We start from the raw sequence: 13,491 nt of genomic DNA, 5'->3' as shown, positions 1-13,491 counted from the left end.
TCTGAAGTTGATAAAGCGACTATCTTCCCTAATTTACAGAAGAGAAAGCTGCGACCCCAAAAAACTCAGTTTTTTTTCATAAAGATGGAGCTAGAACTAAAACTCAAATCTCCTAATCTCAGCCCAGTCTTTCCAGTAGCTCAGGTTGCTTTCTATAATGAACAAGAAAGAAATAATTAGAGATTTATATTTTGGCACAAAAGCTATGGTATTTTTTTAATATATCAAATATTGAAACCAGTAAATCAATCAGCCCCAGCAAATTTTAATTTATTATTTATAAAAAAATCCACAAGTCAGACATTTTATCTTTGATTTTAGCCAGAGTATATCCTTTGTGTATGTGTGTGTGTGTTTTTTCTTCCTAGGAAGTGGTGCTCTCAAAAACCTCTCAAAGCACATAGACTTTATTGTACCCTTTATATTTTTACCAAGTTGAAATGTTTTGAGATTATAAAAGCAAAGTGCAATCTAGTCATGACTGAAATTTTCCTGGTAAAGGATCTGGGTTTTATTTTTCTCACTTGTGGCTACTATGCTTTGTTTTCTTCTTGCAGTAGTATTCCCTGAGACAGATTAGGTGGTGATTGAACTGAATTTCTTTGAGGTAAAGGGAAAAGCAACAAATCCAATGTATATATTAATTATGAGAGCTTTCATTAGCATTTTTCTCCGAGTTTAATCTCTGACCTGTGTGAGTTAGTAACTTTCTGTCTCTTAGAAGGGTTTTGGACTCTGTTGAAAAATCTTGTACTTAGTTATCCACGGAGACTTGTAATCAGTCTGATATACAGAGAATATTCTGGACAGGAAATATAGTAAGGTACTAAGGTCTGCAAACTTGGCTACTGCCTGTGATGCGGAACCACCTCCCCATCCTAAGTGAGTAAAAAGATTTGATATGAATATGAATGATATGAATCTCCTGGTGATATTTTGGGTGTATATGTTCCTGTATGTTTGTTTGGAGAGTATTAAGGATATTTACATTGAGGGCTTTTTTGTTGTCCTTATTTATTTGAAATTCTTATTTTATTTGCAGTGGCATGTATATATTTTCATGATGCTGAATCTCTGTGTATACTTTTTGTATATATGTACATATTTGTAAATATATGGTATGCAGAGATACAGTATGTGTATATTATATACCCATGCCCATTGTGGGCTGAATTTATTTAAGTTCTGTGAGGACATCATGGTGGCATTGTTCATGCTGCTGTAATTAGGTTGTGGCTGTATCTCAATCGTGAGCCTCTATTTTGAGGGGCTTGTGTTTGGGTAAAATGGACTAATTTGGAGTTGAAATTAGGACATGAAGATCTTAACAGAAAGCTGGATATTCTTAGCTTTAAAATCATCTGCCAATTTCCATTTAAACTGATGATAAATTAGTGATAGGAACCTGAAAAACCTAAGTATGTGAAACTGAGACACCAGCAGGTTCTTAAGCTATATTAGTACTTTATTTTCTTGCCTGTAGTTGGGTATTATTACTTAGTAACATAAGTATTTATATTGAGAATCAAGGGGCAGTGGAAAAAATTACTTTGATCACATTTCAAAATAGATAGGAAAATGTCCTTTAAGTAGGGAAATACGTTCCTAGTTGCCATTTTAATGCCTGATACCACAGTTTAATTTGGGAACAATATTTTTTTCACCGGTGTGTCTCATCTTACCTCTGTGAGGCAGAAAAAGGAGCATTAGGTAGAGGAGGGCTTTACCTAGGTAGGGTCGAATTTAATGAGGAACAAGAGGTTGATAACCTTTATATTTGCAGCAGCTGTGATTAATTTAGTCCTGTCTTGGCATTTCTAACGAGAGATTTTTCTAATTGGAGCTGCATATCAAAGATGAGTATGCTTATCTGAGAAAATGCTTTCAGTGAATAAAATGCCTCCAGTTGTATTTCTTTGTCTCTGTGAGACCACTGTGTTCTGCAAATTGATACATTCACACATGAAGTAGGATTCTTAATAATAGGTGCATGGCATGCTATAAAAGTGGGGCCTTCAAACCTCTACCAAGAATGACAGGTAGGGGAGGATAAGAGGATAGTAAATATGTGCAGTGCCAATGTGTGAACCTATGGAATATCACAGAGATCAATATTCGGTTACTCGGGTCTTCACTGGGCATGTTTATTTGCACGGAAGAGTGTAGGAGATATTTAATATACACTTGAATACATTCACCACAAAAATTAAGTAGGGGTTATTTTTCTGCTTGATAAAATATAACTGCAAACAACTATTTACCCCATTATTCTTCAGAAGATTAAATCTATCTGATCCAATTTTAAATTATCTTAAAGAGAAAAGTCAGGAGTCATTTCTACTGTTCTCCAAAATGTTACGTTTGCCTCTTCATTGTATTTTTAATATGTCAGCCAAGTATTCATAACACTTCTCAATTACAATGTTAAATTTTAAATAAAGTTGTAATAGCCTTTTTCTTAAATACATATTAAAATTTGGTGATGTATTCTTTCTGAGAAAATCAGTGAAAACGTTCATAGTGTCTGATGTTCGAGTTGTTTTAGTAACCAAATCATTTATTGCAACTGGAGAGTAGCAGAGCAGATGTTATGCTATTTAAAATTCATGGAACTGACTCATGCTTAATGTGGACATTGATTTGAGGAGAGCAGCAGCATTTAGAAGTGTAGTAGATGAGACTGACATTGTGAATATGACCTGACTCTCTAACAGTCAGGTTGCAATTAAATAAGAATTGCTTAGAAAACCAAGTCCTCTCTCCCCCTATTCTCCTGCAGTCTTAGACATGGATACTTTATACCTGTTCATGCTGTACCTCCAGTTCTTTCCTGGATACTGTGACCACTTTACCTTAAAAAACAATTTTATTAAGGCAGTTAATCTTCCTCAAACGAGAATTTCAAAACATAATAATTACACTGTGTCCCAGCTTCACTGAATTTTTGAACACAGAGATTTATTAAACATGCCTTGTGTTTAAGGAAGGATAATTGATGTGTGAATGGAATCAATCACCTATTGAAGGGAAGGATGTCAGGATGATGTAGGGGGACATGCCCTTAAATGGGTAAAGATAAATGTATTAAATCAAGTGTAACTAATTTGTTGATGCCATAGAAATATTTCCTTTGGAATTCTGTAGATGTGAAATGTTTTCTTAAGCTAAAATTGATATTTTTAACTTAGTTTGGTGTAATATTGACTTTTAAGAAGAATTCCATTTCTATATAACGTTGTTAATCACTGACTGAAGCACCATTTCTTAATTTAAACATTTTTGTTAATTTGTGTTTTTTTAAAGTTATATTTTAAATTATCAAACTAGTCTAAGCAGTATGATTTTTTAAAAAACATATTTGAACAGTGCTTTCAGAGTTTTTTAGCAGTTTGAGGTATACTAATTCTGCACTCCAGATTCACTTAATCATAAAGCCTGAATTTGGTCATAGAACAGACTATAAATTGGGAATATTTTGGTGAACAATTCCAGTCTACATCCCAAGACAATCATCTTTTTAGGTGTAGTATTGTTTATTGAGACATTGGTAATTTTAGGGTTGAGATTTTTTTACTTTTCTGATAGGCTTATGGAATGAAAATTAATAGAATGAGTGTTTATGTCACTTCAGAATGAGATGGGGAATTATAGCTAGCCTTCCTTTAGGTATGCAGTAAACATTATTTAAAATTTTATGTTATATTACTAATATTCTTTTTTTTTAATTTATTTTATTTTTGGCTGCGTTGGGTCTTCGCTGCACGCAGGCTTTCTCTAGTTGGGTTAGCGGGGGCTACTCTGTTGTGGTGCGCGGGCTTCTTACTGCAGTGGCTTCTCTTGTTGCGGAGCACGGCCTCTAGGCACGTGGGCTTCAGTAGTTGTGGCACGTGGGCTCAGTAATTGTGGCTCACAGGCTCTAGGGCACAGGCTCAGTAGTTGTGGCACATGGGCTTAGTTGCTCTGTGGCATGTGGGATCTTCCTGGGCCAGGGGTCGAACCCGTGTCTCCTGCATTGGCAGGCAGATTGTTAACCACTGCACCACCAGGGAAGCCCTATATTACTAATATTCTTTTCTCTCTTGAAACTGTCATGAATGTCCACTTATCTGTGATTGAAAATTAAGATTTGTAAACATTACAATTTGACCCATAAGTCTTTTCAAACATCAAATCAGTAAAATGGTTTGATATTTTCAAACATCAAACCATTGTAAAATGTGAAATGATCATATATGATAATCCCGAGTAAATATTTCCAAACATATAGAAATAAACACTATTTAAATTTAAAAATCTATTCCTACCCTTCTTTGCATGTTACTGACATTTTTTTTAGATTATAGGTATGTGTTGTAATGTATTAGAAATCTGCAGGAAAAATTGCTTCAAATGTTTTAGGGCAATAAGAATTTTTATTTACTATTTCTTGCAGAATGAGTTTTTTAAAAAACTTTTGTTTCTTTATTATTAAAAAGAACTCAATGGTTCAGTAAAATATTTTAGGTCTTTGTGTTTGTGGCTTTTTATAGTTATCTGGTTACATTCCTTTCATCACATAGATCATATGACTAGTTCTCCAGCTGTTTTTTATTTGTTGTTTTTAATAAACCTTGCCACTCAACAATCAAGAGATACACTTTGGAGGCTTCTTCCTGTCAAAGTAGAAAGGTCTTAGGTAATAGGAAAGGCAGATGCAATGTCCTACCATTTTCATAGTAGAGTTTACAAATGAAGGAATTTATCCAAATAGGTTTATCTTCACTGTGTAGCACCAGTAAAAATAGTGGTTTCACTAATCATTGAATGTGATGAAGCAGTTTTAAATCATTTCCTACTTAGCTCTAAAGAATTTTGTCATTTCAGGCCACATTATTATTTTGTCTGAGTAGTTTCCATTGTAAGGTTGAATACCCTTTTCTTTATTCAAGTCATCACTAAAGGTTAAGATAATCAAATAGGAGTTAAAATAAGTTATATTTGGTCTTTTTTCCCTGAAAATAATGGTGAACCTATTGTCTATATTATGGATATTAGGCAGAAATGCACTTGTTTCAATCATAACAGAAATTACATTTGGAGAATATAATTACTTGATTTTGTAGTGGTGTGAAATACTTTTTAAAAATTGTGCTTGTCTGTAACTGAAATGTTATAGAACTGTAACACTATAAGGATTATAGAGGTATATTTATTAGCTCTCTTTGAGAGGTTGAAGCACAATAATTTTCACGTAACAGTTCTTATCCAAGTGCTGCTAATCTGTCGTGCAAATAATGAAGCTATTTGGTTGCCTATCTAGCTATTCACCAATCACTGTAATCCTTGAAACGTAGTCTTGTTGCTCATTTGTATTAAATTTTGGGTATTGTGGGTTAATACTTTAGTAGAACAAAATCCATCAAGTCAGCTCTGTGAGACAAGAAACCATTTGGATTCACTAGTTTTATATGTGTTCTCAGTAGACTTAAATTTGAAGGGGCTATTTACCACCAATGACTAAGGGGGAAAATTATATTGTCAATATCATCGGACTTGAACAACTGTGGTATTGTATAAGTCTTATCTGTTGTGTTTCTAAATTGCTTAAGCCATACATACTCTTAAGGATGTTTTCCTATTGTATTCCTTTTCAGCAGCCTTTTTCTGCTTTGTCTGTTATGGCTAATATGTCATAGATTTTAGAAATTGAGAAGTTATCAAAACATTTTATTTTCTTGATCATCACTTTTGACTCTTGTATGGTACGTGATTTGTCATAAAGGATAGCAAGCCTTTCACTACTTAAGTAAATGAATATCAGAGTAAACACTGTGATTCTGCAGAGCAGATTCAGTAGGCCCTTGTCTTTTCCAATGTTTTCTTCTGTTATATGGTGCCTACCACCTTGAGGGCTCTTAAATAGTAGAGGATGGAGAGTTAAACATTGTTTTGATGTTTATTGAATAACAAGATTACAGAATATTTGATTTTTGTTGTCAGTGTATTGAAGACATTTTTGCATTGATAAATGTTCTCTCTAGGAATGTGATTACATTCATCCGGTGTGAACTCTTGTAAATGAATTTTGTATCTTGAATTCACGTATAAAGTGTATCATCGATATAAAAATAAACATTATTTGCTTAAAGTTTTTGCTACTTCTTCAGATTGTTGACAACGTAAGGGCTAAACTGATAGGGTTTGCTTCTTTCAGATAATTCCTCGGTTACTTGAAACAGTCTTGAGGTTGAAGATTTGATGCTATTGTTTTAGTTTGTAAATTTCTTCTACGTCCTAGTCTTGGTTTTTTCCCTGCCCTCCTCCAGGTGGGACACACTGAGGGAGGGATTGTTTCAGGGGATTGGGTTGAAGCTGCTGGCCCTCAGGCTGGTGTTGGGTCTGGGCAAGAACATGTGCAACTTCAATGTGGAATGTCTGGCTTGGTTGGCATTAAGGAGTCGAGAGCCGACGTAGGCTACCAGTTTGTACTGTAACTTTGTACAAGGCAGTTTTACCTCTCTGGACTTTCTTCATCTGTCAAAAGTTGGAGGCCCATTAGTGGCTAGTGAAATGAATGTGGTGGGCTGCCGCTAGCGTGTGTTTCTAATGAAATGCAATATATCAGACTGCACTATATAGTAAGGGTATGATTCCGGAAGCTCTTCTTTCAATGACACATTACGTGTCCTACAAGTGGGTCACAGGCACAAAACTGAAAACACCCATTACGAAGCGCGAGTTCTCAGTACTAACGTGTGGAGCCATAGGTTCCAGCGTGAGGAAGGCGGCAGGGGCTTGCAGGTACAAGGCGGCCGTGTAGGGTGCAGACTGGGATGCAGGGAGAGGAGTGAAAAGTCTGGGTTGGGCCAGCGCAGCCACGGCCTGAGGTTTCCACGCCGCAGGCTGGCACCACCGCAGCAATCAGTTCTTTCCCCTTTGCACCAGGTTCCTACCACTTCCCCCGCTCCGCACCGCCCCCTTTAAAAAGAAAAAAAAAAGGAAAGAAGTGCTTCAGCCATCCAGCCCTCCTACGAGGGTTTGGCCGCCTGCTGACGTGGCGGACCGGCTTCAGGGAGCGCCCAGCCCCGCGCCCTCCAGCGGTTCCGGCCCAACCGCCACCCCGCAGCTCGCGCCGGCCGCCGGGAAGACGGCGTTCAGGCGCATGCGCACGGTGGGACGGCCCGCGCGCAGCCACTTCCGGCGCGCTTGTGGAAGTGCGGTTCCGGTTTGCTGCTTTGCCCGCAGGCCGGCTGTGGGGGCTGGTGACGCGGGCCGGCGCTCACGAGAGGCCCCGGAGGCGGGGTCTGCCGGCTGCCCAGAGAGCGGCAGGTGCGCGGGCGGGGACCGGAGACACGAGCAGGCCCCTCTTTCTCCCGGTGGTCTCGGAGTGCGCCCAAAGAGGCCCCGACTGGGTTGCCCAAGACCCAAGGCGGAGGGCAGTACCGGGGTGCAGAAAGGACGAGGGTGGGGGCAGAGGCGGGCTCCCCGGCCTGGGAACCTGAAGCCTGGGGTTCCGGAATTTCCCCCCCTGCGCGACTTTGGACCAGTCACTCCTCCTCTTTGGGTCTCGGTTTCCCTGCTGTTAAATGGGAGACACATTGGTCCTTCCCTTCTTTGACAGTCCACGCACGGGCGGGTCTGGAAGGAGACTGAGTGGGATCCAAACTGCCGTGGCAGGTGGCTGGCCCCCGGGCATTAGAAAGCTCTTTTACCCAACTTAGCCATCCTTTTTCTCAGCGACTTTCTTAGTTCGAGTCAAGGCTCTGGGGTCTGGCCGGGTAAACAGTGTGACTGTCAGAATCAACTGAAATAAATACTAGCCCTGGGAAACCTTAATCTCGTTAAAGTTCTTTTGCTCACTGCTCCTCCCAAGGCGAAGTGAGTTTAGCCACTTACTACAATGAGAGATTCTGTTCTTTGTGCCTTTAAGTGAAGCTCTTAGGCAAATCACAGATGCAAAGACCAGGGTGAGGGAGGGGATACCCCTGAGGATTGTGGTAGAACAGATTTTCTCTCCCCCTCACCTTAGTCCTTCCTACCTCCTCTTCCACACCCCTGGCCCGACCCTGCAACATTTTGGCCTTACACTTGAGAGGAAATATTCAATGCATTTTATTTTTGTCTTCATGCAGGACAGAAAGCTTTGACCTCCAAGCTGTTTTAAATCTAGTAGATAAGCCAGGTGAGTAGGTTGTTTACAGACATTGAAGGTAAAACTTTTGAAGAATTGTACAGACTTAAATGGATGCTCTGAAGTGGTAAGAAGTCATTTGTACATCTTAGAGTGGAGCTTAGTTATCCTCCACAAAATATCAAAAGTTAAGTTTGGACCCAGAATGTAAATGTTTCATGCACGTTAGGAGGGAAAGATGTTTGAATATCATGTAAAACATTGTGAAAAAAGAAATTGACTTGAGGTAATTTTAGTCACTCTTAAAAAAGAGAACCACACAGCATTTCCAGGAAACATTTAAGGATATCTGATACGTTGGCTGGCTTGCCTGTTTTTTTAGGAAAAAAGTTGTCAACATTTTCTAGTGAACAGCTGATTCCAAACCATCTTGGAACATTAGAACATTATACCTTCTCCCTGTATTGAGTTACATGTTTTTGTCTAAAATGTAGTTGAACTTAATATTATTGGGGGAAGGATTCAGAAGCATTATGTTAATGTTTGCTGTGGGAAATTTTACTTGATGTGTTACATGCCACAGCCAATGTGGTGTAATTAAAAAAAAAAAAAGAGTAAGGACTTGTGAGTCAGAGTCCTGGGTTCAAATGCCAGCGCTGCGTTTAGCCACACAATCTTTGGCAGATTACTTCACCTCCTTGAGACTGGATTTCCTTATCTGTACATGCATCTGTAGCACCTGAGTGCTTTTCAGATGTTTAGTAATTGTGTTCTAGTAAGTGTGCATGTAAACTTATGAAACTTAATCTTGAAACCTGAAGCTTAACAAAACAACCCAGATGTGAAATTTCTCTGGTGTTTAACTCAGAGGCGCTCTTTCATCTGATTTATAGATACGCTATTGCCACAAGCCTTTGGCCCACATTTCAGTGGGAATGCAGTTAGTTTGGATATCTGGAACTTTTTAGGCACCTGTCTCGGAATTCCTGGTTGCTGGCCTAACGACTGTTGGGGGTTCAAGACCTGGCCCTCAGTGCAGGATAGCCACACAGCAAAATGTTTGCAAAACTAAAGAAGAAAATTGCAGAAGAGACTGCTGTCATTCAGAGGCCAGGAGGTGCTACTAGGATCCCACGATCAGTGAGCAAGGAATCGGTTGCCTCCATGGGAGCTGACTCAGGAGATGACTTTGTAAGTATCTTCTCTAGTTTTTAATGTTTGGTACAGCCTCATTGTATTTTTAAAATAATATTTCAGGGAATCTTTGCAATAAATTTTTATTATTATTTTGTAATAGCCGTTTTTATATATATATATATTTTTAGATATTTATGTATTTATTTGGCTGCTCTGGGTCTTAGTTGCGGCCCTCGGGATCTTTGTTGCAGCACGCAGGATCTTTAGTTGCAGCATGTGGGATCTTGAGTTGCAGCATGGGAACTCTCAGTTGCAGCATGTGGGATCTAGTTCTCTGACCAGGGATCGAACCTGGGCCCCCTGCATTGGGAGCATGGAGTCTTTAGCCACTGGACCACCAGGGAAGTCCCTCCAATAAGTATTTTCTTTTAAAATTGCAAGATTATTTGTAGTTTATATCTGATTCTTCTTGCTCTGAGGTGCTTTTCTATTTTTTTTCTTATTTTTCGTGGGTCCCTTTGCATATTCTCTACATTGTCCTCTTGTACTCTTTTTCCATCTGTATACCTTGTGCATCTTCTTTTACATTTCATTTCTCGAAATACTTTGGCTTGTTGTGTCTGCACATATATACACTCTTAAGTCATTGTTGCTTAGCGAGGTCTGTGAGTTTGGTGTGGAATTAGCCAGGGAATTAGCACTATTTTAGTGGGAAAATTGATGAAAAGATTGCACTGATGGCTGCACTGTGTCCCTTATTTGTAAAATACCTTTGTAGCTGGAAAGATTTGAGGATGCTGCTGTGTTAGGTAAGTGTCATGCCTTAGGATTAAAATCGGGTCGGTGGCATATGACAGGATCCTCTTAAAGTTAGATAACTTAAAAGAAGTTATTTATAATGCTTGATATATGTAAAAGAATGTATGTAATGTAAGTGTAAAGTATAAGGCATAAAAATAAAATGAATGCTTGTTAAATCTGTCACCTATACAGAGAACTAGAACATTATCGGTACCGTCAAAGCCACTTGTTTGCTCCTTCTTGGTTCCCTTCCCTTTCCGCCCCTTCAGGTAACCTGTCCAAAAGTTTGTGTATATCAATCCTTTGCTTTTTAAAATATCCTACCAGATACATATATATTCATAAACAATCTGTTGTTTAATGTTGCTTGTTTTCAAACTTTATAAAAATGGTACACTATAGGTGATTCATTTATTTTTACTGCTGTGTAAAATTCCAGCATTTGAAAAGGCCACAATTTGCCTCTGTCTTCTACTAGTGATAGATACTTGAGTTGTTTCCATGGTCAGATGAGTCCTCCTTTCTCATACTATCTGTTCAGGTCAGATTACGTGGCAGAAGCTATTAGGTTATTGGGGTGGAACAATAGATGACCAGATCTAAATTATCATTGGCTCCTGTATTTAACAGGAAATATAAATGCACATTTGATCACCAGGCTGAAGGACATAGTTTTAATGCTGAGTTCTGTGGCAGAAGTACTTGCTTTGCCTTCACGCTGACTTGCTAAATGAAGTCGCTCATCTTGAATGTATTCCAGATATGGAGATTGGCCTGAATTCAGGAAATACTTTGCTGTGTGACTTCTAAAGTTATCTGTTTGAACTTATTTATGTATACATTCTGATCTTCACTCCCTATCTCCAGACCTTTATATCCCATTGCATATATTTCTCCAACAAGGTGCCTTTCCTCTGGTATCTCAAATTCTAACATGAACAAAACTGAATTCATTAACTCCATTTCCACATGTGCACCTTCATCCCCCAAGTCACCAGCAAGAAACCTTGGAGACATTTTAGACTCTTCGCTTCTTCACTTCTTGGTGTCCAGTTAGTCAGCAAGTATTTTGGCTTCCATCTCCTGACTCAAACTTACCCTTTGTACTCCATTTACTAGTAGTACATTTTACTTCCATTTTATTTCAGGCTGTCTTTCTTTCGTGGACAAATGTGGTAGCCTATCTGGGCCCCCTGGCTCCAATAACTCCCCAGAGCGGACCTGTTCATGTCTGTCCAATGCTTGAAACTCCTCAGTGGCTTCCCCATCATCTGCAGGATGAAGTGCAAAGTCATTATTATAGTATAATGGTAAACCTCTGTGGTCTTGTCACAGCTAACCCATCCTACCGTTATCTCATTCTATGTTCCTATACCCTGTGCTCCAGCCATTGTACATTGAACTTAATGTACTTTATGGAATGGACAACTTTCCATCATACCTACAAATGTTTGCATATTCTGTCTCCTGTCTCTGGAATTTCTCCTATGTCCTCCTCTCACTTCTGAATTCCTCTGACATACTTGTGTGCATCCTTCAAGACTTGGCTCACATGTTACTTCCAGGAAGCCCCCTTGACCCGACCTGCCCATCTCACCCCCTCTACTCTTTATCCCTACTGGCTGAATTTGGTCCCTTGTCTCCTATATCCTCTGTAATATCACCTGTTACACTGCATTGTTGTTGATGATTTGCTTGTTTGGCTCTCCCACTAAACTGGGAGCTTCATGAGAGGCAATAGAGTAACAGTTAGGAACTCAGGCCAGGTTATGGAGGTAGACCTGGATTTGATTCCTCTTTCATCGTTATTGTGTGACCTTGGGCAAATTTTTTGTCACTTTTCTGTGCCTTAATTCCCACATCTATAAAATGGAGATAGGAGCTATACCTGTCTTTATTAAAGTATGTGTGTTGGGGCAGGGTGGGCAGGCAAGGTTCTCCCCTAGGTTCGATTATTCATTAGAAGAACTCACAGGACTCAGCATATAGTTTTACTCACTGCTATCATTTATCACAGTGAAAACATTTACTACAAGGCAAAATTAGCAAAGGGAAAAGGTGCATGAACGAAGTCTGGAGGAAACCAGGCACAGGCTTCCAAGAGTCCTCTCCCAGTGGAGTTGCATAGGGCACACTTATTTCCCTCAGCAAGGAATTGTGACAACACAGGATAAAATGTTGTCTATCAAGGAAGCTCATTAGAGACTCAGTGCCCAGGAATTTTACTGGAGGCTAGTCATATAGGCACCCTCTGCCTAGCATTTACCAAAATTCCAGACTCCCAGAATGAAAACAGGTGTTCAGCATAAACCGTATTTTTGGCACAATTAGTTTAGGTACAGTGAGCCATTCTTATCAGGAATGGTGAGAAGCCTTGTAAAATCTAAGTTCCCACAGGCCAGCCAAGGGCTCGCCTTACAAGCAGGCCTTGCCAAGGATAGCAGTCTCAGGCCTGGGATGTTAACTCTTTCCTGCATAGTATATAAAACACTTAGTATGGTGCCTGGCTCTTAATAAGCACTTCGTAATTCGTAGTTGCTGCAGCTGCTGCTGTCTTAGATCGGGACTCCGTTTCACCACTGTTCCCAGTGCTTAGCGCAGTGCTAAGAATAGATGTCTCACTGACAGTAATAATCATAACTTGTACTACTAACAGATGACACGTATTAAAGTTAATTACGTGCCAGGCTGTGTTTTCAAGACCTGACAAGTATTGATTTATTTAATCCTCATCACAGCTTTGTGACGTAGATTATGTTTGTTACATTTTACATGTGACGAAACCAGTGCACAGAGAAGTTAAGTAATTGGTCCAAGTTCTTGTAGTTTGTTAATGGTGAAGATGGGACTTTAACCTGGGCCTTCCGCCTCCTGAGACTCCCTTTTAACTATACCCTCCATAATGGACAAGTAAGTGGCTCAGTGGGTAAATGAATATTTAAAATGAGTTGTTCAACCACCTTTAAATACATTTTGGCAGTAAATGGGGAAGACTGAAGACTGGATATTAGATACTATTATTTTTAATTTTGTTAGGTATAATAATGGTATTGTGGCTATAAAGGAAAATGTCCTTATGTTTTAGAAATGTTTATCAAAATGTTTAGGATGAAATGTCAATGTCTGCTATTTGAAGTACTATAGTAGAATAAAAATTGATGAAGCACATATGGGAAAAATCAGCAGTTGTTAAAGTAGAGAGAGAGTGTTCATTAAACCACCCTTCTTACTCTTCTGTATTTTTAAAATTTTATAATCAAAAGTAGAAAGGTAAAGTGATGTATTTATTAGCAGTAGTAAGCAGTGCCCAAAGTAGTAGTAGTGCACGTGTTTTAAGATAATATAAATTATTGGGAAAATTTGATGTCTCATTAATACAGTGATTTACTGAATGTATATTATCTGCTAAAGTTTTTGATGCATTTTAGAGCTATAGATTGATA

The 13,491-nt window shown here is 39.0% G+C and overlaps 1 protein-coding gene across 1 annotated transcript in view; it reads left to right on the top strand.

The window, feature by feature from the left end:
• Positions 1-7,215: 7,215 nt before the first annotated feature.
• The window catches only part of GOLGA1 (golgin A1), a 51,297-nt gene continuing 45,021 nt past the window's right edge, over positions 7,216-13,491 (top strand). Inside the window, exons 1-3 of the mRNA XM_065879301.1 lie at positions 7,216-7,308; positions 8,112-8,161; positions 9,004-9,301. Of these exons, the coding sequence (XP_065735373.1) occupies positions 9,167-9,301 (135 nt within the window). The 5' untranslated portion in view covers positions 7,216-7,308; positions 8,112-8,161; positions 9,004-9,166. The remainder of the gene's footprint in view (positions 7,309-8,111; positions 8,162-9,003; positions 9,302-13,491) is intronic.

This window comes from Phocoena phocoena, chromosome 6 (assembly GCF_963924675.1).
Source record: "Phocoena phocoena chromosome 6, mPhoPho1.1, whole genome shotgun sequence".
Taxonomy (NCBI): domain Eukaryota; kingdom Metazoa; phylum Chordata; class Mammalia; order Artiodactyla; family Phocoenidae; genus Phocoena; species Phocoena phocoena.
The sequence above is the reverse complement of the archived record's forward strand: the minus strand, read 5'-3'. Positions and strand labels throughout refer to the sequence as shown.